Source organism: Saimiri boliviensis, chromosome 15, assembly GCF_048565385.1.
Source record: "Saimiri boliviensis isolate mSaiBol1 chromosome 15, mSaiBol1.pri, whole genome shotgun sequence".
Taxonomy (NCBI): Eukaryota; Metazoa; Chordata; class Mammalia; order Primates; family Cebidae; genus Saimiri; species Saimiri boliviensis.
Genome location: NC_133463.1, coordinates 6,403,850 through 6,429,131, shown reverse-complemented (window position 1 = coordinate 6,429,131; position 25,282 = coordinate 6,403,850). Strand labels below are relative to the sequence as shown.

The 25,282-nt window shown below is 38.3% G+C and overlaps 1 protein-coding gene across 4 annotated transcripts in view; it reads left to right on the top strand.

Moving 5' to 3' along the window:
* The window catches only part of ST18 (ST18 C2H2C-type zinc finger transcription factor), a 136,012-nt gene that overhangs the window by 9,898 nt on the left and 100,832 nt on the right, over positions 1 to 25,282 (top strand). For 2 of the 4 annotated variants that reach the window (XM_074386651.1, XM_039464696.2), the window contains 2 exons: positions 7,954 to 7,999; positions 23,950 to 24,004. In XM_074386651.1, coding sequence (XP_074242752.1) covers positions 23,950 to 24,004 — 55 coding nt within the window. In that variant the 5' untranslated portion in view covers positions 7,954 to 7,999. Of the gene's footprint in view, positions 1 to 7,953; positions 8,000 to 17,397; positions 17,489 to 23,949; positions 24,005 to 25,282 lie in introns of those variants that run through there. The other 2 variants (XM_010351599.3, XM_074386652.1) reach the window with 1 other exon arrangement.

Here is a 25,282-nt window from a genome sequence, read left to right as displayed (position 1 = left end):
ATCTTTTCATGTGCTTAGTGGTCATTTGTGTATCTCTTTCGTAGAAATGCATATTCAAGTCTTTCACCCATTTTTGATTGGGTTGTCTTTTTATTATTGACTTGTAATTGTTTTTTATTTATTCTAGATACAAGGGCTTTAACTGTTTCCACTGTGGCACATGGTTCTTGCATTCTTTCTTTAATTAGCAAAGGGCATTCCTGCCTCAGTCTGAAATAGCCTGTCCTCTAGCCTACATGATTTTCCCATAGTATTTACTACTGCTATCAACTGCACTGCATGATTATGATTTCCTTGTTTTTGAATTTGGCTCCCATACTGGAATATAGTATCTGTGTTGTCCATCCCTTCCTCTCCATCACTCATCTTGTGATGATGACAGATTGTTTTGATTGAATAAGTGGGTTTTAATGTAAGAGACCAATCCCAGTGCTACTCCTCAGGAGCTGTGTGACCCCAGGCAAGCACTGAGGTGCTCTGCATTTCAAACTCCTCACTTTAAAGATGGGAATAATTAATAGTTCCTGATTCATATATTTGTTATGCAGATTGAGTTAATATACATAAAGCATTTATAATAGCATCTCGTGTAAAGAAATAATAGAATAATAGAAAAAAAAGAGTATTTTCCAATGAATGCTTAATGAATTATCCCACTAACTCCATGTTCTCTTGAAGAAAATGAACTGCTTACTCCTCAGAGATTTAATTACTCTCATCAACACAAGTCGTCGCCATGCCTACATGGGCACGCATTGTGGACCACATACCTGTGGGCTTTGCCTAGGGGCTGATCTCTTTTTGGATCATGGTATTTTACTGAAGGTCTGCTGTGTGCCATGCCTTTTATCAGTGGCATCTCACGCAATCCTTGCAGCTCTAGAGGGAGGGTCGGTTACGTCCCTTTTAACAGATGAGGAACCTGAAGGTGAGAGAGGTAACTGCAGTTCTGAAATCACAGAACAGTAGAGTTAGAAATCAAACTTAGGTTGGTGTTGCTTGAGGGACAGAGTGTGTCACCATTCTAACTCTGCTGACTTGAACGGTGCTCACAGACTCCGATCATCCATGAAGTATTTCCCAGGTCATTTATTGCTGTCGTCCCCAATATAACAGTCTTAAGATTTTTGCCATATTTTGGTGTTCCCATTATCTTAGTTCTTATGACTGGTGTTCCAATAGTCTATCTAGTCTATCTCCTCTCTAAATTCAACACAAACCTCACATTTCCTGAATGACCACCCTATCATTGTGGGTCTTTCTGTGATTTCCTCAAAGAAAGATGTTCAGGTATCTAGCTTCCACTGCCATCTTAGCTAGAGCTACACAGCAGAAAGAACGTTGGCATCATATATAGGTTTTTTGTGGGTTTTTTTTGTTTGTTTGTTTGTTTTTTGAGATGGAGTCTCACTCTGTGACCCAGGCTGGAGTGCAGTGGCATGATCTCGGCTCACTGCAACCTCTGCTTCCTGGGTTCAAGCAATTCTCCTGCCTCAGCCTCCCAAGTGGGTGGGATTACAGGCACCCACCACCGTACGTGGCTAATCTTTGTATTTTTAGTAGAGATAGGGTTTCTCCATGTTAGCCAGGTTGGTCTTGAACTCCTGACCTCAAGTGATCCATCTGTCTTGGCCTCCCAAAGTGCTGGGATTACAGGTGTGAGCCACCATGCCCAGCTCAGACCAAGTTTTGAATATTAGCTTGTACTAACAGAGTGATTTAGGTTTGCCCACCTTAGGTTGGGAATAATAATGTAAACCTCCTTAGCTTGTGGTGAGATTTAAATACTACAACTATGTAATGCCTAGTCCAATTTCTCTGTCAGTGTCAATGTATTGTGACTGCAGCAATTGCTGGATGCCTGCTCCGATTCATGCTTACCTGTTGCCTCCTTTAGAATATTTTGAAGAGTCATCTGCTACTTTCTCTTTCCTACCACTGCCATTATTTAATCCGAGATCAGTATATTCCTTAGCATATTCATTTATATTGTCACGATAAATAATATTTTATTTCTTTTATTATCTTTTTATTTATTTCCTGCTATTTTCAGAAGTACCCAGCTTAGCTTTTTTCTTTTGGCAGTTTTATTATGACAGTCACTCTTTTGATTGTAACATATGATTGATCTGGCAACGGCGGTCCTTCCATGTCAATATCCCCTCCCCCTGCACCAAAGTTGATAGTTGTGCAGGTGTTAAAGATATAGTAATACTACATAGGCTTTTTGTCCATTTGTTTTTTCTTAGCTTGTAAAACTAATCTCAATTTATGAGCGAACTGTTCGTAAGAATACTTCCTACTTCAGTCGTTTTCAGATATAACATAAATAATACAAAATTACCTGTTTTTGGTTTTACATGTATGAGTCTTAAAATGAATCTGAACTGTATGTTTTTACCAGCATCACTTTTTGCTACGGGCTGTGGATATTTATTGCTATATCTCTAAATATTTGGTCTGTTGTTATCCTAAAATTCAAATCACAGAGGCAGGGGCCTCATCATAGCTCTCTTTTTTTCTTAATATAACCATTAGTTTGGCCGGTTCTCATGTGAATAGGCCATGCCCTCAGGAGCACCTTGCTTATGGAAGAGAAGCAGAGAGAAGAGCACCCTTGTCCTTCCTGCAGGAGCTTCCAGTCTGGAGCTGACCATGAGCTCTGAACCAGGACTCCTCAGTGGGCCAGGGGCTGCCATGGGAGCAGGTGTGGTTTCCGGTGGGAACACAGAGACCAGGTGTGGAGCAGGAGGAGTTCAAGAGATGAAAGGGAACCCATCTAGTTTACCGTGAGGCAAGGATTTCCTTTAAGGAGCGTTCTTTTTTTTATTTTTTGTATTTATTTATTTTTTAATTTTATTTTGATGATTTTTGAGATGAAGCCTTGCTCTGTCCCCCAAATTGGTGTGCAGTGACACGGTCTTGGCTGATTGCAACCTCTGCCTCCAGGGTTCAAGCAATTCTTCTTCCTCAGCCTCCCGAGTAACTGGGACTACAGGTGTGCACCACTACACCCGGCTAACTTTTGTATTTTTCAGTAGAGACAGGATTTCACCATATTGGCCAGGCTGGTCTCGAACTCCTGACCTTGTGATCCACCTGCCTCGGCCTCCCAAAGTGTTGGGATTACAGGCTTGAGCCACTGGGCCCAGCCGATTTTTATTTATATTTTAAGTGGCATTCATCTGTGTCATTTTTTTATGAATGCTTGTGCTTTTAAAACTTTTTTTTTATTTCCATACATTTTGAGGGAACAAGTGGTATTTGGTTACCCAAGTAAATTATATAGTAGTGATTGGTGAGATTTTGGTGCACCTGTCACCCAAGCAGTGTATACTGAACACAATTTGTAGTCTTTCATCCCTCACTCTCTTCCCACTCTCTCCCCCGGAGTTCCCAGAGTCCATTGTATCATTCTTATGCCTTTGCATCCTCGCCCCTTAGCTCCCACTTATGAGTGAGAACGTAAATGTTTGATTTTTCCATTCCTGAGTTACTTCACTTAGACTAATGGTCTCCAATGCCATCCAGGTTGCTGCAAATGCCATTAATTCATTCCTTTTTGTGACTGAGTAGTATTCCATCACACACACACACACACACACACACTCACTACAGTTTCTTTATTCACTCATTGATTGATGGACATTTGGTGGGTTGGTTCCACGTTTTTTGCAATTGCAAATTGTGCTGCTGTAAACATGCGTGTGTAAGTGTTTTTTTTTTGTATAATGACTTCTTTTCCTCAGGGTAGATACCCAGTAGCGGGGTTGCTGGATCAAATGGTAGTTCTCCTTTTAGTTCTTTAAGAAATCACCACACTGTTTTCCATAGTGGTAGTCATTCACTTTGAAAGCACCTTGTACAAATTAGGTGTAGATTCTGTAGTTCTTCTAAGGCATTTTTTTCCTGTATATGCTTTTTTTTTCGGAAAAATTTAACATACCAAAAAATACATAATTCATTACCATGGACAGAAAACCAAGAAGGACTGGACATAGAGTCAGGGAGCAGGATGGTAGTTACCAGAGGCTGGGGAGTGGGATTTGGGGAGGTGTTAGGCAAAGGTGCAATGTTTCAGTTAGGCAAGAGGAATCGATGATAGATATTTGAGGTGATGAATATGCAAATTAGCTTGCTTCAATAATTCTGCACTGTATACACACATCACTTTGTATTCCACAAATATATAGTTATAATATCCAATAACAAACAAACTCTCTTAAATTCAATGTACTTAAAAAAGAAAGCCAAAAAGATAATACTAGGGAATTAGAGAGAAGCCAATTGGCTAGTGAAAGCCAAGGAAAATAATAGACTGAAATTGGGCACGCATTGGACAAAACACCTGATAAAAAAAATATTGACCTCTGATTGGTCATGGGAGACATCTATCAACCAGATGTTCAAATAACCAGAGGCACATATTTAGTCTGAATCATTGTAACTCCTGAAAACCATCCAAGGAGAGAGGATCAACTGCGATCTTGACCTTCACGTGCAGGTCCACACCCATGACAGCAGAGTGTACGTCCATCCAAGAGTTACAGGATTAGAGATTTTCTTCACTTAAACTACACACCCTGATGTCTGTACTCCTAGAGCAGAGTTTTGTCAAACTCATCAGATTGTTCTCCCATGTAATCAAGAAATAAATTAGGCCCCCACATCTGCAGGAAGATTTTTCTTTTATTGCCTCTGATTTAAGCAACAAAAATAGCTTCACCATTGGAGTGGCATTCACCGTACACCCCTCTCCACTCACTGAGGGCCCCACTGGTTTATACAAACATTCTCCAGAAGAATAGGTGCTTAATGAAGATTTGAGTGCATAAATTAATGAATTAATTAAACAATACTGTTCTATACCAAGAGGGTTGGTTACACTGGTATGAATCAAATTTCTTATTTGTGATATTATTATCCTCTTATATTAAGATAAGACTGATATTCTAAAGTAGCTTTGTCAAATAAACATCTGTGAAACAGCAAAAGCAAGCAGGTGGCAGTGAGAATTTAGAAGGGGCACTGGTTCTTTTAAAATCTTTTTCCTGCGCTTACATTCTCCCAGCTTTACTGGAGAACTAGTCGATAAGTTCATGTTTGGAACACTCACTAGTCCTTCCTGAACTGAGCAGATCAGTGCTAAAGTGCCCGACTTCTGCTTGGTCAATGTTTTGCTGTTTAGAGAAGCACCCTCCATCTCTTTACTGAAAGATATTTAGCAGATGTTTCAGTCTATAATTTATCTTATTTCCCTCTTTCTAAAATATGTATTCCTGTGAACCATATTGCAAAATACCCTTGTAAGAGCTTTACCACAGAGATATTTACATGAACAGTAATGAAAATATATTTTTTTAGTATTAGACTAAAATGTTTCCATCCTCCAAGAAGTTTTCAGGATAATGTGTTCTTCAAAATAGCAGCTATCAACAAAGAGCATCTCATATACCACTGTACATAAGAAACACGTTGTATCATTTGGAAAGTAATTCAGAATTTACTAGGGCTGATAAAAACATTGAATGTGTCAAGGAAATTCGCATCTTTGCTTGACAGTTAAAGTTGTTTTTATGATATAATTTGTAATTAATTCATTCCCATATTTTATTTGCTTTTGGTTAAGTTTGAATATTGTGCAAACTCTTAGATTTGTAATTTGTGAGCTTATATTTGATAATGGCACCTTGAATGGAGAAGTACATAATTGCTGTTTCTTTCTTGCCATGAATGGTTTCATCTGAAGGGAAGATCAAGTTCAATAAGCTATAAAGTGGTTCTGAGAATGTACTTCAACGATGGGCCAGAACATTCACTTTTTATCTGTTCCTTTTGATCATAAAGTATTAAAACCAGAGCAAATAAATAGCTCAGAAATGAAGTGGAAGTGCTTCGCCTCCACGTGGGTGTATTTAGCTTTTGGGGGTTGGGATTCTTCAATGCATTCAATAGCTAGTACCTAGGCCAGTAGTTTTCAAAGTATGGTGCCCAAACTTCTCAGCACCAACATCATCTGGAAACTTAAAAATGCACATTCTCAGGCCCCACCACAGATCTGTAGAATGCATAGCCTGGAATTTCACAAGCCCTCCAGGAGATTCTGATGTCACTGATGTTCGAGAGCCACTGCTCTGACACTCTGCTGTTCGGTGCAGTCCATGGAGAGGCAGGGACACCTGGACCCTTGTGAGACCCTCAGAGTGTCAGCACCAGAACATTCCCCTTAAGAAGCCACTCGGCCAGGGGCAGTGACTCATGCCTATAATCCCAGCAGTTTGGGAGGCCAAAACCGGCGGATTACAAGGTCAAGAGATCGAGACCATCTTGGCCAACATGGTAAAACTCTGTCTCTCCTAAAAATACAAAAATTAGCTGGGCATGGTGGTGCGTGCCTGTAATCCCAGCTCCTTGGGAGGTTGAGGCAGGAGAATCGCTTAAATCTTGGAGGCAGAGGTTGCAGTGAGCTGAGATCGTGCCACTGCACTGCACTCCAGCCTGGGTGACAGAGTAAAACTCAGTCTAAAAAAAAAAAAAAAAAAAAAAGCCATCCAGATGCATATTAATGTCTGAAAGCCACTGTTCAAAAATGTGAAGATTCAGAGTCAGGAACTTAGCAGTGGGAAAGCATCCTTTACTCAGAGGCATTCTGGAGGCTGGGCAAGTGAAACTCAGTGGAGGCTTTACTGTTTGTACATCCTCTCAGTAACCTCTGTAATTAAAAGGAGGGAAGAGATGCTTAAACTTCTGATTGCAAGCATAGAAAATACATAAGGGCACATTGTGTCTGCATTATGGGATGGGGAGCAGAGCCATTATCTGGATAAAAGGGCTCTTATCTGAGTAATAAATTATATATATATATATATATATATATATATATATATATATATATATGCATACATACACATACATATATATAATTTCCCACAATGATCTAAACATATTAGGTCAAAACACAGCTTTCGATTCACAGTTTTTTGTAAAACTCTCCATTTTCTCATTCACTTTTCATGTACAAGCAATGCTAAGATATTCGGGGGTTCTTTTTCTCTTAGGTCATTTTTTACCTTGAATCTAATTTTCTGTAGTATGATTTTTTTAGGAAGTCTTTTCACCACTGAAAGAAGTTGCAAACCTTTGAGGCTCCCTATAGGGTGATTGTTCTGGGGTTAAGACATCAGTGAGACAAAGCTTTCTGTGAAGATGGTGAAGTTTGCCCCTTTCCAAGGATTCGGCACTCTTCTGCATCTACTAGTGGTGAACCCAGGGACCTGGGAGGAAAAACAGTAGCTGACCAAGTAAAACCTTCTTTGTAAAAATATTTGTAGCATGGAAACGCATGAGAATTAAAGGATTTTTTTAAAATCCTTTTGAAATCTTCACACAACGTGCCCCCACCCCATATGTAAATGAGACTGTCACTCCTGTGTTTGTCCACAGCTAGAGTTCCAGATGAACCAGTGTAGTGTGCAATGACAGGAACAGCTGACTCATTAGTAGAGAGCAGTGAAAGGTAATTAACCCTGGGAAAAGTACAGCTGCCGTGCGGGCTGTTCCTTTCTGTAGGATCTGATTAGAAATTAGTGTTAAACCACTGATTCTTTTTTTTTTTTTTTCTCCCCAAAAAAGACTGTCATTGATAATTCACTTTCACTCTCAGGTGTGTCCCTAGAAAAGGTTCTCAAATGTACTTATAAACAAAAGGGCTCAAATCTATAAAGCACTTTCTGATAACAGTAGACACCTGTTTTTCTTGTTGAGAGACTTCTTTCAAATGAATATTGTCTGACTACTAAAGATTGGTAATACCCCAACCTATATTCTAATAGTCAGCATGGAAATTACTTGAAAGGATTGTTTTATATAGTTAATAAGCTGTAGATAAATACCATTTAATTGTTTCCTTTTTGTTTTTCTTTCCATTTTTTCGCCTCTGATGCTTTTCCTCAGGAGCGATGGGAACTCTCCAGTTCAGATCCAGTAGCTTTTAGGGAAGGTAAGTAAAAGCTATTGAAAAATAAACTTTTCCCCCAAAGAAAAAGAATCTCCAACTTTTCAACATCCATCAAAAACCTGAGACGTTGAGGAATTTCATTTTGGAGGATCAGCAAAGATGCTTGATTTGGTTAGTGTTGGTATCCTCATGGTAATTTTGGTTATATTCATACAGATTTTTTTCAGAAAGTGTTTACACCTGTTTGTTCTTATTTGTGACTTCATATGTCTGATATTAGGGGCATTAATATGTAAAACATTCAGAATTAAAATGTATGACTAAAAAATGTGGTAGACAGGATAAAGTCCCTCACAAAAATATCCATGAACTCCCTGAAATCTGTGAATACATTATCTTTCACGGCAAAGGGATGTGATTTAATGAGGAACTTTGAGATTATCCTGTTAATCTAAAAAAGACAAACTAATCACATGATCCTGAAGAAAAAGGCCAAAGAATGAGTCAGGGAGATGCAATGTGAGAAAGACTCAGAGTAACCCACCATTGCTGACGTTGAAAATAGAGGAAGCAGGCCATTCGCCGAAAAAGGCAGTGGGCTGTGGAAGCTGGGCATGGCTCTCAGTTTAAGGCCTGCAAGAAAACAGCAGTCTCAGTTCTACAACAGCAAGGAACTGGATTCCACCAACAGTCCAGTGAGTAAGGAAATGCATTCTCCTTTGGAGCTTCCAGAATGGAATGTAGCTTAACGTGGTTTTAGTCTGGTGAGACCATACCAGACTTTGAACCTCTAGAACTGTAAGATGACAGCTTTGTGCCTTTGTCAGCCATCACATTTGTGAAGATTTGTTACAGCAATAATAGAAAACTAGAACGGATAATAGGCCCACCTATAGATGGGACATATTTTGTAGCTGCTGATCTAAATCCTGTGAGTAAATTTCTGTATTTGAATGAAGAAAAACTTTTCTTGAGAGGCTAAGATTGATAGTCTATAAGAATTGGAATATTGATTTTGTTGATTCAAATGATGCTTTTTGCCAGCTTAGAGAGTTCTGTTTTCTACTTTGTGATATCCCTCCTTCCCCAGAAATTCTTTGTATGCCATATTTGTAAACACAATTCCTGTGTCACCCAAGATGCAGATGAGTACATGCTTTATTGGACTTTTTAGTGAGTCTCTGTTTACTTGAGCATGGGTGAGTGGAATGGAACATCAAAGGATCGAAGGCCAGGTCTCTGCTGTAGAGATCTGACAGGCAAAGAATGCTAAGCCTAGTGCTTGAAAGCAGATGGTGGCCATGTGAATCCTGGTTCTACCTCGTTCTACCGGTGTGAACCCTGGGTAAGGTGGTGAGCTCAATTTCCTTCCCTAATCTCACATGTAACATTGATAATACTTCACCGTAGGCATGCTAAGATGACTAAGTAAAACAACACACATAAATTCTAGCAAGAGTGTCTGTCATTCTATGAGTTTGGTAAAGGTAACGTGTGTTTATTTAGAAAATATTGTGTCGCCTCACCATTTTCATTCAAAAAATAAATTGGTTTTGTCTTTACTTATGGTGAGTGCCATTTTCTCTCCTGTGCAAAAGTCATCAGTATGACTCTATGGACATGCATTGCTTAAAATAAATGCAGGTGCACAATAGTCAGGTGCACAGCAAGGGCTCTTTGAATTTTATTAACATTCTGGAAAACGTCAAGTGAGAAAAGTGAAGCCTATGAATGAGGGACTGTGTTACAGTTTAGATGAGTTGAAGATGTTCCTATATAGTTTTCTTTCCAAATTTGGAAAAATAAGACTATTATTTCTATTTTACATTTAACTTTTCCTGCAAAAGGACCTGTTTAAATCACAGGCCATAACTTTTCATATAAATGAGATAAAAGTAGACGTTGAAAAAAGTCTGACCACAAAATCTATTAGACTTCACACCCACTCTCCTTTGCATGTTGGGAGCTGATGTTTTCAACATCAGAGAAAACAAAATTGTAAATTCTCCTTAACTAGCATGGCAATCAAACAAACAAAATCTATAGTATTCCAGATGCTAAGATGTCTGGGTTGCTTTCTATTGAAATCCAATTAACAAACAATTATCTCAAGCATCTGAAAAGTGTTTTTTTTTCTTATTTTAATTCAATTCAATAATAACATACTGGGCACCTACTATAGTCATAAAATTATGTTGCATCAAAAGGTCAACAAGATAGCCCTTTGCTTCCATGTGCCCACACCAGCCCAGGGAAGAAAAAATAGACTTGGGCAAGCATCATATCGGGCAGAACATAGTCTTCAAGATGAGGGTGCTATCAAAACACTATTGGAATATAGAATTCTGGGCGATGCTCTCAACCGCAATATGAATGACAAATCACATTTCAGCAGACAAGTCTTGCCATTCTGACACTAAAGGGAAACGTTCCTTTGAAACATACAAATGAAATCATGAAATTCAAAGCATTTAATTTTAGTTCTCTAATTTGACCATCAAGTCTCTGACCCTCTTGTAACTATATAAAAATATGGCCTTAATGCATTGTTTAACCAAGCCAACTACAATTTCAACCACTGGTGTCCTTTCAATTGGTCTTTGGGGACATTACTTTATTCTTGTCACAGTTCTCCGAATCTCTCTAGGGATGAATTTTTTTAGGAATCACCATCTTCTGGAAGCTTTTCCAGTCTGGTCTAAGTCTGTGCTCCCATTCTTTTTTCTGCCTCCCTCTGTAATAATACCTGGCACATTATATTGGAATATTCAACTTCCTTGTTTGAGCTCTTGAGAACAAGAGTTGTGCTTTATATATTCTTTTATGCCCACTGTCTAGCATGGAAACCCATAGAAATCTTCTCAATAAGTGTGTACTGAACCAATAAAGAGTAAATTCTTAGGAGAAAAATAATTGTACTTTTAAAAAAATCTGTATTAAATTAAATACTGTAGTGATAATAAAATCCAAGGATCAGTCTGCAAAAATCCAATGTCCCATTGACCTCCACAATTGAGTCACATCATTTTCTTTGCAAATTTCAGTATATTCTCCCATTCCATATTTCATAGTCAGGTAATGAAGATAAATAATTATGTTTTTATCTTAATTTAAAACAAAATATGAGGGAGATTTTATAAAAAAAAAAAAACAAACAGTTACTGTTGGGAAAAAGAGCCAACTTTCTGATAAAATTCTAAAGAACCTTTTAAAGATGGATAAAGAAAATGGAAAATGTCTAAAGCTATCGAGTACATTGTGTAATAATCTGTATGATGAAATAGCTTAAATAGAGAAAATTCCCTTTATATAGTAAAAAGCTTTATTTGTGAAACAAGTGCTCTTTGAACTTTATTAAAAATGTTTTGACATCATGAGTTTGTTTAGTGTAGATTTACTCAAAATAGCACATTTAGTTGCAACACAGGCGTTGAAGTTAAGTGGTTAGTTTAATAAAACAGACTTCCATAGTTACCACAGGAAAACAGAGAATAATTTTTATTTCTCTGGAAGCCAGGAAGTGGCTTTAGAGAAAAAATTAAGCAAACACACCCAGGCAGGTTCGTTATATGTGGCTTCATACCCGACTGGCTTTTTAAAAGAGGAAACTTAATAATACAGGAAATTAAAGCTTTCCCACTAAAATCTATGGAAGCACATTAAGAAGTCTGAACATTCCCTTTCTCTAGGTCTTTCCAAGTGGATCCTGAGTCAGTGGGAAAGCAAGTTTAATCGGACATCTCTGTGAGATGCACTTTTTGCTCATAGTACTCTGTTAATAAACCATGTCTCAAACAAGTGGTTAAAAATGCCACCCCAAAGACAGCCAGGCATTGCTCTGTGTGGCGAATCATGCCATCTCAGGTCTCACTTTACTATTCATGATCAACGTTTTGTTGAAAGGCCTGGTGGAAGGGAAATTGAAATCCATGCTAGTGAAGATGTCTTCTTGTGCCAGCTTCATTGTTTTCTCAGTTTAGCATGGAGATGTGCTCTCTCTGAGTGTTAATGGAGGTCACTATTGCTCTGTCCTTTGCTGCATCTAACCCAAGGAGTTCTTCACAGTTGACTGTTGAGAAACAGAATGATGTGATTTCTAGTATCTCACCTTCAGCTCCCCAGCCTTTAAAGCAGCAGTGATTAACAGGACTTTTACAAAGTTTCTATGTAGTTACAAGGACAGTTTCAATCTTCTGTCATTTTTTTGCATTAGCTATGATTATGCTTTTACCACAAAAATGCATTTGTTTTAAAGGTAACAATACAGACTGGGAGAATAGCTTATGTTTCATCTATATTTATCAGCACTCACTGTACATTTGTGTCTTCATTACCAGGAAATATTAAGGGACATTGTGCCATCTATTCCTGTTTACAGTTTATTATGCAGAGATAGGAAACACTTAGCATGTAAAATGAATGTAGAAATTATTCCTGGATAGAAACACGGACATTTCCCACTCGTTGGCTCTTTCTCCTCCATCACCGGATCAGAGTGTAATTGTCAGTAATCAGGCCTGCTTGCTGCTGATAAAACCACTCTGAATGCTAGCAGCCTTCTTTGTGTGATGACTCAATTATTCCAGAAGTGCCTCATCAAATCTGCCCCATCAGCTGGGCTAATAAATAAGGAGAAGAAACTGGCCCCCCAAAGCAAATTATAAATCCATTTGCATTAACCATTTCGCTGGTCCATGATCTAGGCAGAAATAAGCATGGCAGATTGTGTTAAGCTTATTTGAATATGTTTATAATGTTTACAGCATGGAACTTCTTTTTTTTCCCACAAGGTGTTAGAATTATCAGTCATGAATGGCATCTAAATGCAGTTATGTTAATTACAGCAAGGCTTTAAGTATCTTTGAGGGCTATTTTGTTACTTAAATCAGGTGAAAGTTAAATCATCTTGCAGAGAGAAATATAGGTCTTGCATAAGTTATTGGAATTGCTTCAGAGCTTAAGGAGAAGAGATCTATGTTTTATTTTTACAGGGACTGGAAGGGCAAATACAAACACTGTTATGCCTACTAGTGTAAGTACAATTACTTCATATCTATCACAGTAGAAACCAGAAGTTATTGTGATGCTCTGTATGACTTCAGCAATCTGCAAAATCAAAAATTACATTTTTTTCTGGGAGGCTATCAGAATTGCTATAGCATTCCCTGTACTGAAAATTCTTTGAAAGGTTCTCTAAGGCAAAGATTTAAAAAGCTGGACAAACTAGTAAAAATCATGTAAATTTGTCCATGGAAATTGTGTGCATTTTCAAATTTTATTTTTCTAAATGACAAACTATACCGAATAACAAGAAGTTTTGTGTGTCTATTTGAACTTCAGCCATCACTTGGGGAAGCAAATCATGTTAAAAGGTGATCAAGAAAAGTAATTTGTTTGCTAATATCAAAGAACTCGGGTTTTTTTGAATATTCAATGATTTGAAATCTGATACATCCTCCCTAAAAATAAGCAAGATACCATGGACTCACTTTGCCATGGGAGATGTTTTTCCTGCAGAGTGGTTCCAGTTTTGCTGAAGCTCTTGTTTCTACCCCTGCTGCGATCAGAGGCCTAATTATGGGCTGGTGGTAAAAGTGAAGTTAATGGTCAACGAAGAGTGTTTGTCTTTGCCTAAACATCTTAAATGAAATTCACTGCTTATCTTCATTTGCTCCAACCAATGAAGAATATGCACTAATATCAACCTGGAAAGCTAGGCAGAAGAAAGTCATTTAAGTGGCAAAAGGCTTACATAAGTTTTGTTCATCAACTTCTAAACATCTAATCTCTTGCTATGTTAAAAATACCAGTTCTAACAGCTGATTGATTAGGAACTCCAAAATAAAAAGTTTAACTCTTCATTAGAAATTTAATGGAGCAAAATGGGTTATACAAACTTGACTGTAACTTAAATGATCATACTGATGAAAATAAAAATAAAGTTAGAAACTGGGGACTGTAAAGAAATTGTCTTACCATTCGAAAAACTGAACCAGGCAAAGATAATCCCCTCTTCTGCATCATTCCAACTAAAGAACAATTGATGATAATATTAACGTTAGAGCGATTAAGAGCTTAATCTGTTATAAACTGTGGAGATAGGGCCTCAAGGGATAGCAATACTAAGGTAAATGTGCTAAGTTTTTTTTTTGTTTTTGTTTTTGTTTTTGTTTTTGTTTTTAAGACGGGGTTTCACCATGTTGGTCAGGCTGGTCTTCAACTCCCGATCTCAAGTGATCCACCCTCTTTGGCCTCCAAAGTGCTTGGATTACAAGCTTGAGCCACCACACCTGGCCCTAAGATTTTTATGTTTACTTATTAAGAAACCAAATCTCAGAGTGGTCTTTGGACTCTGTATCAACATTATGAACTTCTGAGTGGACACTGTGGTTTATATCAGAACTGCAGAGTGATCTGGTTCCCTAGGTATGCAAGTTCCAAAATGAAATTGGTGATGATGATGATCTCATGTTAGTTACTATAGTACAGGGCTGTGAGTGCTACACACATTTCATATTAAACTCATTTGCCCTTTCAACAAATTTTTCACTTTGAGCTTAGTTTGGAGGACTTAAAAAAAAATTGCATGCTTTGGAACCATAAGTCAATTTTTATTTTTTATTTTTTATTTTTTGAGACAGAGTTTTACTGTCACCCAAGCTGGATTGCAGCAGCACAATCTTGGCTCACTGTAACCTCTGCTTCTGGGCTCCAGTGATTCTCATGCCTCAGCCTCTTGAATAACTGGAAGTACAGGTATGCGCCACCATGTGTGGCTAATTTTTGTATTTTTAGTAGAGCCAGGTTTCACCATGTTGGTCAGGCTGGTCTTGAACTCCTGGCCTCAGGCAATCTGACCCCTCAGCCTCCCAAGTGCTGGGATTATAGGCATTAGCCACCACACCTGGCCAAGGGCCCATAAGTAAATCTATGATTCTCTTTGACGATACAATTAACATGCATATCATTATCAGTTTAGGTCATTCATTCTACCTGATAAAATGCAATCTGATATACTCTGTTTTTGCAAACACACACACACACACACACACACACACACACACACACACCAGACTCATTACCTTTGTAGCACAGGTTTAAAGAACCATTTTTCTCAGAAGCAATACTCACCCATGAAGCAGCTGTAAAGCACTGAGAGTCCCTAATTATTAGCAGACAGTAAAGTGGACAAAGTAGTGCTTCGTGATGACTCCATTTAACACATGAAGCCATGTCGTCATCAGAGAGCACAGTTAAGAACTGCATAGCACATTAGGTCACTAACACCTTGCTTGTCATATCATTTCCTCTTTTAAGATTCTTTTTTACATTAAAAAAAAATGAGTTTCAATGCAAAAGTGTTCATCTGAGTAGGTGGGGGCTAAAACTAACTGTTACAAGTTCTGGGGGCTTAATCGAGATTCTGAGTCTTAGGTTAACTGCCTTCAAAAATACGCATACTGCATGAATGTTTTGGTAAGTCCTTAACTTTCATAACATTTAAGATCAGACTCTAAAAGCATGGCAGTTAACAAAAATGTTCTTTAGAGGTATCTCGTTGATCTAACAGTGCACATGCAGGGGCTGGAGGGATCCGACGTCAGGAGCAGATTCCTTTTGGTATCTGCCAAGGGTGTGCTTCCAACAGCAGGTGGGTGGAGTTATTAATGATAGACACATGGATGGAGAGCCTCCGCGGGGCTCCTCGTTCACATGTGTGTTTTGGTGTGCTTAGACTTCATGAGCTCCATTGTGTCAAATCATATTTCTAAACTTATATTTTGTCAGTGCCCTCTGTGCACTTCTCCAAGCCGATCTCAGCTGTGCTCCCTTCACTTTTCCCCAGGGAGGGGAGCCACGGCAGATGGGGTTAGGGCAGAGGGCTGATGCATCTGACAGCAAACGGCCGGGCTGTTGAGTGGAAGCTGTGAGCGTCAGGAAGCTACTTTTCCCCTGAGAACCAACTAACCACTGAAGAAAGTTGAAAATGAGCCCTTTGAGAAATGCTATTAAAAGTAGTAAAAAATTGCAGTTGTGCAGATGATGTGCTGCTGTGTGCTTATTCGAATGCTAATGAGTTTGACATTAGGGAACTCAGAGGCTTTACAGCTACTCCCTTATGTGATTCAGTTCTTTATTGGCAATCTTTGAGAAAATAAATGGAAAATGTATTGCTAATAAATACATAACAGGATAGGGTATTAGACAAAAAGCCATTACTTTCAGGATTTAGAAAGAGCTTTGTTTGCCAGTGTGACTGTTTTCCAGGATCTTTTGTTTTAGGTTAGTGTATGGGAAACAAAGGGAAATAGGCAGGTGGAAAGCTTCAGAACTCTTTCTGAACTGAGGGCGTAATAGAATAGGCCAAAAACATTGGAGAGAAAGCCCCCCCCTTTTTTTAGTGGCAATCAAACGCAAACTAAGAATTCCCAAGCTCCTGCGCTACTTTTCAATTCTTATATTATGTGCAGTAATCTGCTCTATCACTTGAGAGCTTTATCTCCATTTTTCCCCAGGAACTACAGTTGCCGACTTGAGTTGAAGAAGCATCTGCTTAATGTCTGCTCAAATCCTACAAGAAATACACAGCTCTACGATTAAAAAGCTGAGCACTTTGATATACTACAAAGGGTAGAGAAGGCAGGACAGTAGAAATCTTCTGCGAGGAAGGTTGGTGGCTTGTGTTTTAAAATATTAGAACTGCCAGACATAAATATTTTAAATGTGCATGGATACATGTGGTATTTGTGTAAATTGGCTCCTCTAGTATGTTGAGCGCATGACACTGAATTGCGAAGTTTTCTCTCAAGGACCAATCGGCCTGATGAAAACTGATTCTGTGCACATCCCTGGGACCAAATCGAGGTGAGGCAGCTCTGTGTATTATAACTCAACACAGAGTAAACCAAGAGCAAATCGTTTCATTGGATAAGTTAAAACGTTAGCAAAAAGATGAGTATCATTTTTATGATGGACTCATGAAAAAGAACTCTAAGTAACAAAACAATGCATTTGGAATCTGCCTTTTGTGACCTCTGGAGTATAGTACATTCTAGATCCTGTCTCAACTTTTTATTTGGGTGGTTAAAAATAAAAATAATGGTAATGATCATTGACAGTCCCTTTTATCTAATTTCCCAACTAAATTGAAGAAGTAACAGAGAGGTAGGTAGATCGATCCATAGATAGATAGATAATTTGATAATAAAGACAAAAATAAATTTGGCTTGTCTTAAAAAATAAAAAGGGATTTTTCCCATTGATACATAGTATAAAAATTATCATTCTTCTGTTTGTACTCTAGTACAACCAAACTATAGATACGTGTCAACACTTTGTTGATTGTTCGCTTGTTTATTGCTGCTCTTCTATTTATTTGTCTGGCCTGATATGCTTTTCTTGTTTGATTTCTTATCTCAATAGAATGAATTTCAGGATTTATCACTAAACTAGACAAAGACATTTATTTAGTCCCTCTGACACAGCAGGGCAAACTGAGTTGGCATACAAGTTACCTGGAGAAGAAGAGAGGTAAGGCAGCATTTTTATTCGTTAAAAAGTAGAACACATTGAAAGAAAAGGAATTCCATCAAAGAATATATATAAAAGCTCTCCTCTATGATAGATCTTTTTCTGTGGATTCGCTTACAAATTTATTGTTAGTGCTGAATTTAGAATTGTGATTTTTGTCAGAAACACAGCCATTTAATATTTTAAAATATTAAATAGGTAAAGTCCTTTGAGCCTACAAACTTTTTTGCATATCGATTAGTATGTGTTATTTGTTCACACGTTTGCCTTTAAAGAAAGTTGCATTGTTAAAATGTTTTTCAAAATCCAGTTTACATCATTCGTGTTAGAAATTAGTTTGTTTACGGATTAAGCATAAATAAGCGAGATTTGAACAGCACAATTTTTTAAAAAGTACCATGGATGACTTCTGGAATGAACATAAGCAAGCACTGAAAAGTAAGGAATTAAATTATTCTTGAGAGAAATCTATTTCAGATGATGGATTCTAGATGAAGGAGTTTGATTTCTACTTTGACGTATTTTGCAACAGATGCATCTCAAAATATCAGCAAGAAAAAAATTTTAAAGGCCCTTTTAGTGTGTTACTTTCCCTGAGTTATCCTTAAACGAGGCATATTAAATATATATATATATATGTGTGTGTGTGTGTGTGTGTGTGTGTGTGTATGTATGTGTAAACCCTCTTCTAAAACATGAAGCTGGAGATTGCCCCCTAATGTCACAAAGCTGTGACTCTGAGGCTGTGGTACAGTGACTAATAGAAATCCTTGGCACAAGTTGGTTACCTAAGGGAATAATAGGGCTATTTGCTGGAGTCGTTTGGCAAAACGACACCAACACAGGGCTTTGGTTGATATTCAGCATTGCCAGTTGCAGGATGAAGTCTACACCAGCAGTGACAACTCAGAAATCCGAAGGGGGAATCAAAACCAGCCATTCACCTTGTAATGCTACCCAAGCTTGTTTCAGGTCTCAGATTTCTTTTATGGCAATGCATTTCCAAGAGCTCTAGAAAATTTCCTTTGAAAATCATCTACTGTAGGGGGAATGTGCCTACTCATGGCCCTCAGGAAGAGCTACTTCTCAGAAAACTGTACTTAAAATGATAGCAGACTCAGCCTACTTTTCCTTTTGAGTTTGGGGTGGGAGGGATTAGGGGAGACCAGGAGAAGGATCATAAATTCAAAGTGCACACATCCTTCAATTCTTCAGCTCTGTCTATAGAGCCAAAGATAGGACAGTAAGAGGTATATGAGCACAGAGCACTGAAATCAAGAATAGTGTGCAAATAAAAGACGAAAAGTTCTGAAAATTATAAATATGTCATCATGGATGGTGTAAAAAAAAACATGGTTTTGTTACAGTTTTTTTTTAAGTTTACTTTCTGAATTTGCTCCTATTCTTCTTGAGTTATTAATAAATGTGTGAAAACAAGACTAGAAAAATAAGAAGAGGGGAAGAATAGAGAAAAAACATACTTAAACATTCTTGGTATTCCTCTCCACAAGTCAGCGAGCATCCTTTTAGAACTGCAACTCATTTTTCCCATGATTTCTTGGGTAACAGGTAAATATTTCTGCTTCCATTGTGAGCTGCTCCAAAGCTCTGTTTAAAACAAAATGATGCCAGAATCGTCAAAAGAAAGGGCACTCAATGTAAGATTCTTTGTTCTTCAGTCTGGCCAAATTTCAGTCCAAGATGCTGGCATCCTGTAGTTGCATGGTTTCTCTGGGCCTAGCCATTTCTAATTTCCTGAGTTTTTCTTCATCATTTTTTTTTTAAAATGTGGTTTTTGAAAAGGAAGCGTCCACTGTAGATAAAGTGTTCCTCATGGAGAGGACCCCAGCAACTCTTCTCAGCAGCCACAGATCTTCTTCCCACCATTGCTGTGAGTCCACAGGACTGAAATGACATGTCACAAGAACAATGTGACACAACGACAGAACCACACTGGCAGGTCAAAAATCTCAGGGGATGAGCACAGCAAAATCTTGTTCAAAAGGGAGCTGACTGCAAGTTGAATGTGTGTGACTGACTTCTCAAATTAAGGGGAGGAGCCTGTAATCCCAGTACTTTGGGAGGCCACAGCTGGTGGATCACTTGAGCTTTGGGAGGCCACAGCTGGTGGATCACTTGAGGCCAGGAGTTCAAGACCAGCCTGACCAACATGGTAAAACCCTGTCTCTACTAATAATACAAAAAAATTTAGCTTGGTGTGGTGGCACATGCCTGTAATCCCAGCAACTCAGGAGGCTGAGGCAGGAGAATCGCTCTAACCCAGGAGGTGGAGGTTGCAGGGAGTGGAGATCATGCCATTGCACTCCAACCTGGGCAACAAGAGCAAAACTTCATCTCCAAAAAAAAAAAAAAAAAAAAAAATGTAGCTACCTGCATGAGATACCTAAATAGACAGTATTAAGATTAATTTTTTAAGTGTTTTCAGAAAATACCCCCAAAACATTGTGGTCACCATGACATTTTCTACAAATATTAAGAAAGTCAAGACTACTTATAGATGTGTATTATAAATATATATTGAGGTTGTTCATGTCTAAAGCCTTATTGAGAGAAACAAAACCTCAATGTAACCAAGGGATTTCTTATGTTCAGTTTTTAAAAAAGCAATTAAATTTTTACTTGGACAGCTGGGTTTTGTTTTGTGTTTTTGTTTTTGTTTCATTTTCCATTAGGTTAAAATAGAATTTTAAGTGAGAAATAAAATCTAAGGGAAATAAAACCTCCCCACATGTCAGTAACTGGCTTGTGTGAATGGAAGCACAATTGAGATTATGAATTCTATGTCCTGCTCCTTGAATCTCTTCCCTCCCACAAAACAGCAATTCCAGGACTTCCTCTTCAGCCCAAAAGAAGGTACGAGATCTGTACGTGGGGGCGATGTGGAAGAGAGCCTGCTTATTGCCCCTGATGTAAGCTCCAGTAAGAAAAGACTTTAAGTACAAGTACTAGGAAATCACTTTATACATCTGTTTATAGGTTCGTAAGTACATAAAGTTATTAAATGAGAGCTTTCCAAATTCAACCCAAGAGTTCAATTTCGTTTTCTGGTCATTTTTCTTCCTCATTGCCTATCTGCTTATTTCCATTGTTAGTTCTTGCAAGTTTTCCTCCACGTTTTACCTCTTGGCCTTCTTTATTTTATACATGCCTTTTCCTCTTGCCATTTCACCTTGAATTCACTCCTCTCCCCAGGAAACTGGGACACGAAGCCCTTTTCAAAGTTTTTTTTTTTGTTTGGTTTTTTTTTTAATGGCATTGTTAAGTACCAGAGACTGAGCAAGAACTGCTTTTTCTACCCTTTTTCTGTAAATATTATGCATAATAAGTTGATACTTATCCTTTAAACTGAACTTTTTTCTTAAAGTAGTTTTAAGTTAGGGAAAATAAGAGTGGCAGAGTTTACCTTTATTGTTCTTACTCCTATTGAGAAGTAGATTCTCAAAGCCTGGAAGAACCCATTATAGAAATCTCAGAATATATCTTCTGTCGTTTTCATCTACAATGAGGTATATGAGAATGAAGCACATAAATGCCCTAAGAAATCTGGAGAGGGACAGCTTTTTAAAAAAATAAAACCTCTGTTTTGAGAAAAGAAATGGCTCATTAGGTTTTACAGAATTAATTGCAAGCTTGTCAGTAGAATTCGGGGCTTAAGCAGTAAAGACGATCAAGTCTTCTCTTCCAGGGGGAAAACAATCAAAGTTTCCAAGAAGAAGTGTAATTTTCAAGACTGCAGTACAAGTTAGGTTGATTTATCGAATCACACCATACTCATTTGCCTGGTCTCCAATTCTGGAAGACTTTGAAAGAATGATAATCTACCTCCACCCCACCCCAGGGGCCTGAAGACACACACAGAAGTAGAAATCTTTCCATTTTTAATGATCCATTACTTGGACAAGGTACTCATTGAATATGAGGTCTGATTTTACAAAAATTCAACGTACCCATTGGCAATTTACTGATGTTCATGAGAATCATCCAAATGAAGAATACTTAAAATATCTACTCCCATAAACAAGGTTCTAGAAACCAAAATCTATTTTTGAATTGAAATCTATGAGAAGAAAAGAACCATCTCATGAATGATAAACTCTCCACACTGAAAAGCATACATGCCTTCGGTTTCTTATGTTTGTATTCCCCATCGAGCCCCAGACATGAGCAGACACAATGTAGTAACTTTCGTTTTTTTTTAAGTGTGAAGAAGGGAAAGCAAGTGAAACAGTCAAGTTGTATATTACGGCCTTGCTCCATTTCACTCCTGCAACTTGACCCACAGGTTAAATTTGAAAACTTAGTTCTACTGTTAAATATGTTTGTACAGGATATGTATATGCTACATCAACAAGAGGACAATAGCTCAACAGAACACAATTATGAGACCAGCATTCCAAGCACAGTCAAAGGGAGGTCCATGAATATTTATGTTTCCCTTCCCGTGACTTTAGTGGGGAGCGGCTGCGTGGGGTGGTGACAAGGCCCTTGGGTAGCTGAACTGCAAAACGGAACTCAGCTTAACGCTGGTGTAAAGAAGATTGAACTTAAGTATGCTTCTGGAACTTTTCTCTGTGTCCACTGGCACTCTTTGCAGGCCGTGTTTCAATTTTGGTAAAGAAACTCAGAGTTCATCCTTGCCTTTCCAGTAAATCTTCAGAGTGATTAGGGGAGTTAATAGCGTCCACGTGGCAGGATAACAATAAATTGGTGTTGCTCTGTGGAGGCTCACACATAGAAGTGGCTTCCTCAGAAATATGTGTTGGTTTTCATCATTTTAACTCTCACATGCTACTGATCTCTTGTAATCCAGTTATTCATTTAGCACGTGGAGCGACATTCACTTGAGTTGAGCCACTCTGTATGCAACAGAGATACTCACCAGAGGAGGGGGATTTCACAACGCAGCGCTCACCATCCTGAGTAAACTAAGCCATTTTTATCTTAGGCAGTGTCACATCTGTCGTAAACTCATGTGGTTTAAAAAGAAGGAAAATCGACGGGAAAAAGAATCACCTCTGTTTTATTGTTGTTTTCTTTTATTGTGTAAAGTATTCCTAACAATGCACCATTTTATTTAGACTATAGCCACTGCTGTTCAGCGAAGGCAGTGAACACTTTGTGTTTGCTAGTTTAAAAAGCAGTTCAATGATTGGTGTGGTGTTTATTGTGAAATGATGACAAAAGAGTTCTGGTGGTTTTAATAGTTTTAGCTTAGGAGAGCTGTCGTTAATTTTGTCTGTAGTGTTGCAGGTGAAAAAATGCACAATGGATAAATAGTCTATATTGGTTTAACTGAACATAATATATAGTGTGTTCTGGAGTTGTTTGTCTCAATAGACTATAGTAATCAAAAGTAATGAACCTATTATGTGCAGGACCTTGGAGAGCGTCGAATGGCAGTAAAAGTGTGGCACATAAAAGGTTTATTAAAGGAAATTAAAGTCCATCATTGCCACACCTGCTCCCCTATTATAAGTCTATGGCAGGTCAGTGCCTTCAATCACAACTCAGCCTCCGAGAGCAGAAATGCAGCTCCCATTACCATTGCAGTCACACCGCATTGGAGCTAGCGTCAGGATTTAAGGATGGGAGCCACTGAGTGCACCTTCTGCCTGCCTCTGATTTTCAACGAGCAAAGCAACTTATTTATATTTAAAAATTCCTTCTGATCATGTGCAGAAGTGAATTAAACTAAGAGATGATTAGCGGATGCCAGTGAAATGGATGGGTGTATCAAGGTCAGAGTCTGAAACAAGTCTTTGCATCCCTTTGATAATTGATTTGATGCCATTTACAATACTTAATAATGATGTTTTGGTGAATCTGATACTGACGCATATATCACTCAAATTTCACCTTCCTCATGTATTTGAGTGACTGTAACTGATACTTATTCTGAAATTCTGAGAGTAAACATATGTCACTATTGATAATCAAAATTTTCAATGGTATTTTCTGGGGGTATTTCAGGGATTTGTCTTAATGGTGCTTTTTTACATGGGGAGTCTTGCTTTTCCATCTTAGAAAGAGATATGTATTAGGAAGAGTCTTGAAATGTAGTGGGACTTAGGTTTTAGTAAATCAGTCTGAAATCTTTTGGTTTGACATTTGAGGTTTCATCTCCTTCACAGCCACTGTTAATGAGACGAGCCTTTTTCTATCATTGCAATGCCAGAAGTGTTTGAGTCACTTCAAACCCTTGTGGACAAGGACATCTGCCCTCTTGTCACTGTTCTCTCTGGTTTCCAGCGACTGTAGATGTATTTCCAAAGCTGGTGGTGTGGGGGGGGAGTCAGCTAAGTACTACAGAGCCGGGCTGTGGGTCAAGAGCATGGAAGGCTACTGTTTTTCATAATGACCTTCAGAACTTCTAATTACATGTTTTCACATTTTGGTCAATGTCAAAGGAATGACCTCAGGACTTTGTGTTCATGTTATAGATGGAAGCAGAGGCTGAAGATAAAACACTGTGTACTCGCTCTAAAGGAACCGAGGGTGAGTTAGCAAGCAGGTTCTATGACACTACGCACACCACACCATGAAATAGGAGAGTTCCAGTGCTCAGTCCCTCATGTGCAGTCAGAATGATTGCAACTTTCTCAGGGCTTCTTTCTTCAAATCAAGCCAGGACACCGGCTCGTGGCATAGAAAGGCAAAATACTATGAACCAGGAGTTAAAGGACTCAGAAAAGTCCAAATGATGTATCATGCTAATTTTTACAAAATGCAATCATGAGTGGATTTGAACGTCACACAAGACAACATAAGGTCCAGCAAGTGAAGGATGTTTCATGGAAACCTCCAAATTATGGAAGCGGCCTTTAATGGCCAAGGGAAAATACCGAATTAGTTTATTGCCAAAGCAGGTTTTGATTTTTATGTTGTCTAGGCTCCCAACCCAAAGTTAGTTCAAGTAAAATGATGATGTTTGTTTTTTGACTGTCTCTGCTGGGAATTTCCAGCAGCTATGCAAAGTGATGTTTGGAAGGTTTAACTTGCCGGTTATCCCTCTCTTTTTGTAACCAACAGATGGTAATGTAATATTGAAATACAAACAGGCCCTTGATGATCTAAACATCTGGAAAACAGGATTGACTGGCAATAATACCCCTTCAGGAAAATAACTTTTATTATAATTAGCTATATTTTTGTGACCCTTAATTTGAAGTGGAAAACTGTAGGTTCACCACAGCTTCTGAAAACATTCTGGATAGCTGTTCCCCACCCACCTCACCGCACCCCCTCAGAGTCTACCTCGCGTAGGAAGAGCCATGGCACAGCCGTGACCTTGTAGCCCTTTGGAATTGTGTAGAGACGTACATTTGACAGCGGCTGATCTAATGGAATGCTTTCCTTATCTGTATATGTAGTCAAGGCAATCACTTCCTGTTTGGGCAAAGTCCAGAATCCCCACATTTTTAATAAATTTAAGGATTTTTTTTTCAGTTAAATGTAACCATGGCCGTCATTAACCATGGCAACCAAAATACAAACATAATGCTATGCACATATGACACTCTTCTCTTCCTAAACAGATATTTTACGCTGTATTATCTTCCACTCTTACTTTAGTTTTAAAGTAACCACGTTATATATCCTAATATTTGGAATGCAGTATTTCTAAACAATGACTTTTTTATGGAGCAAACTTCTCAATAGGATACCAGCTTAAGAAAAGCAGTCCATCCCACTATTTGGAATAAGCTATGCATGACATAAATATCAGCATGCTAGAGCTAGTATTTGGATTATTTGAATTTCTTATTTTGACTT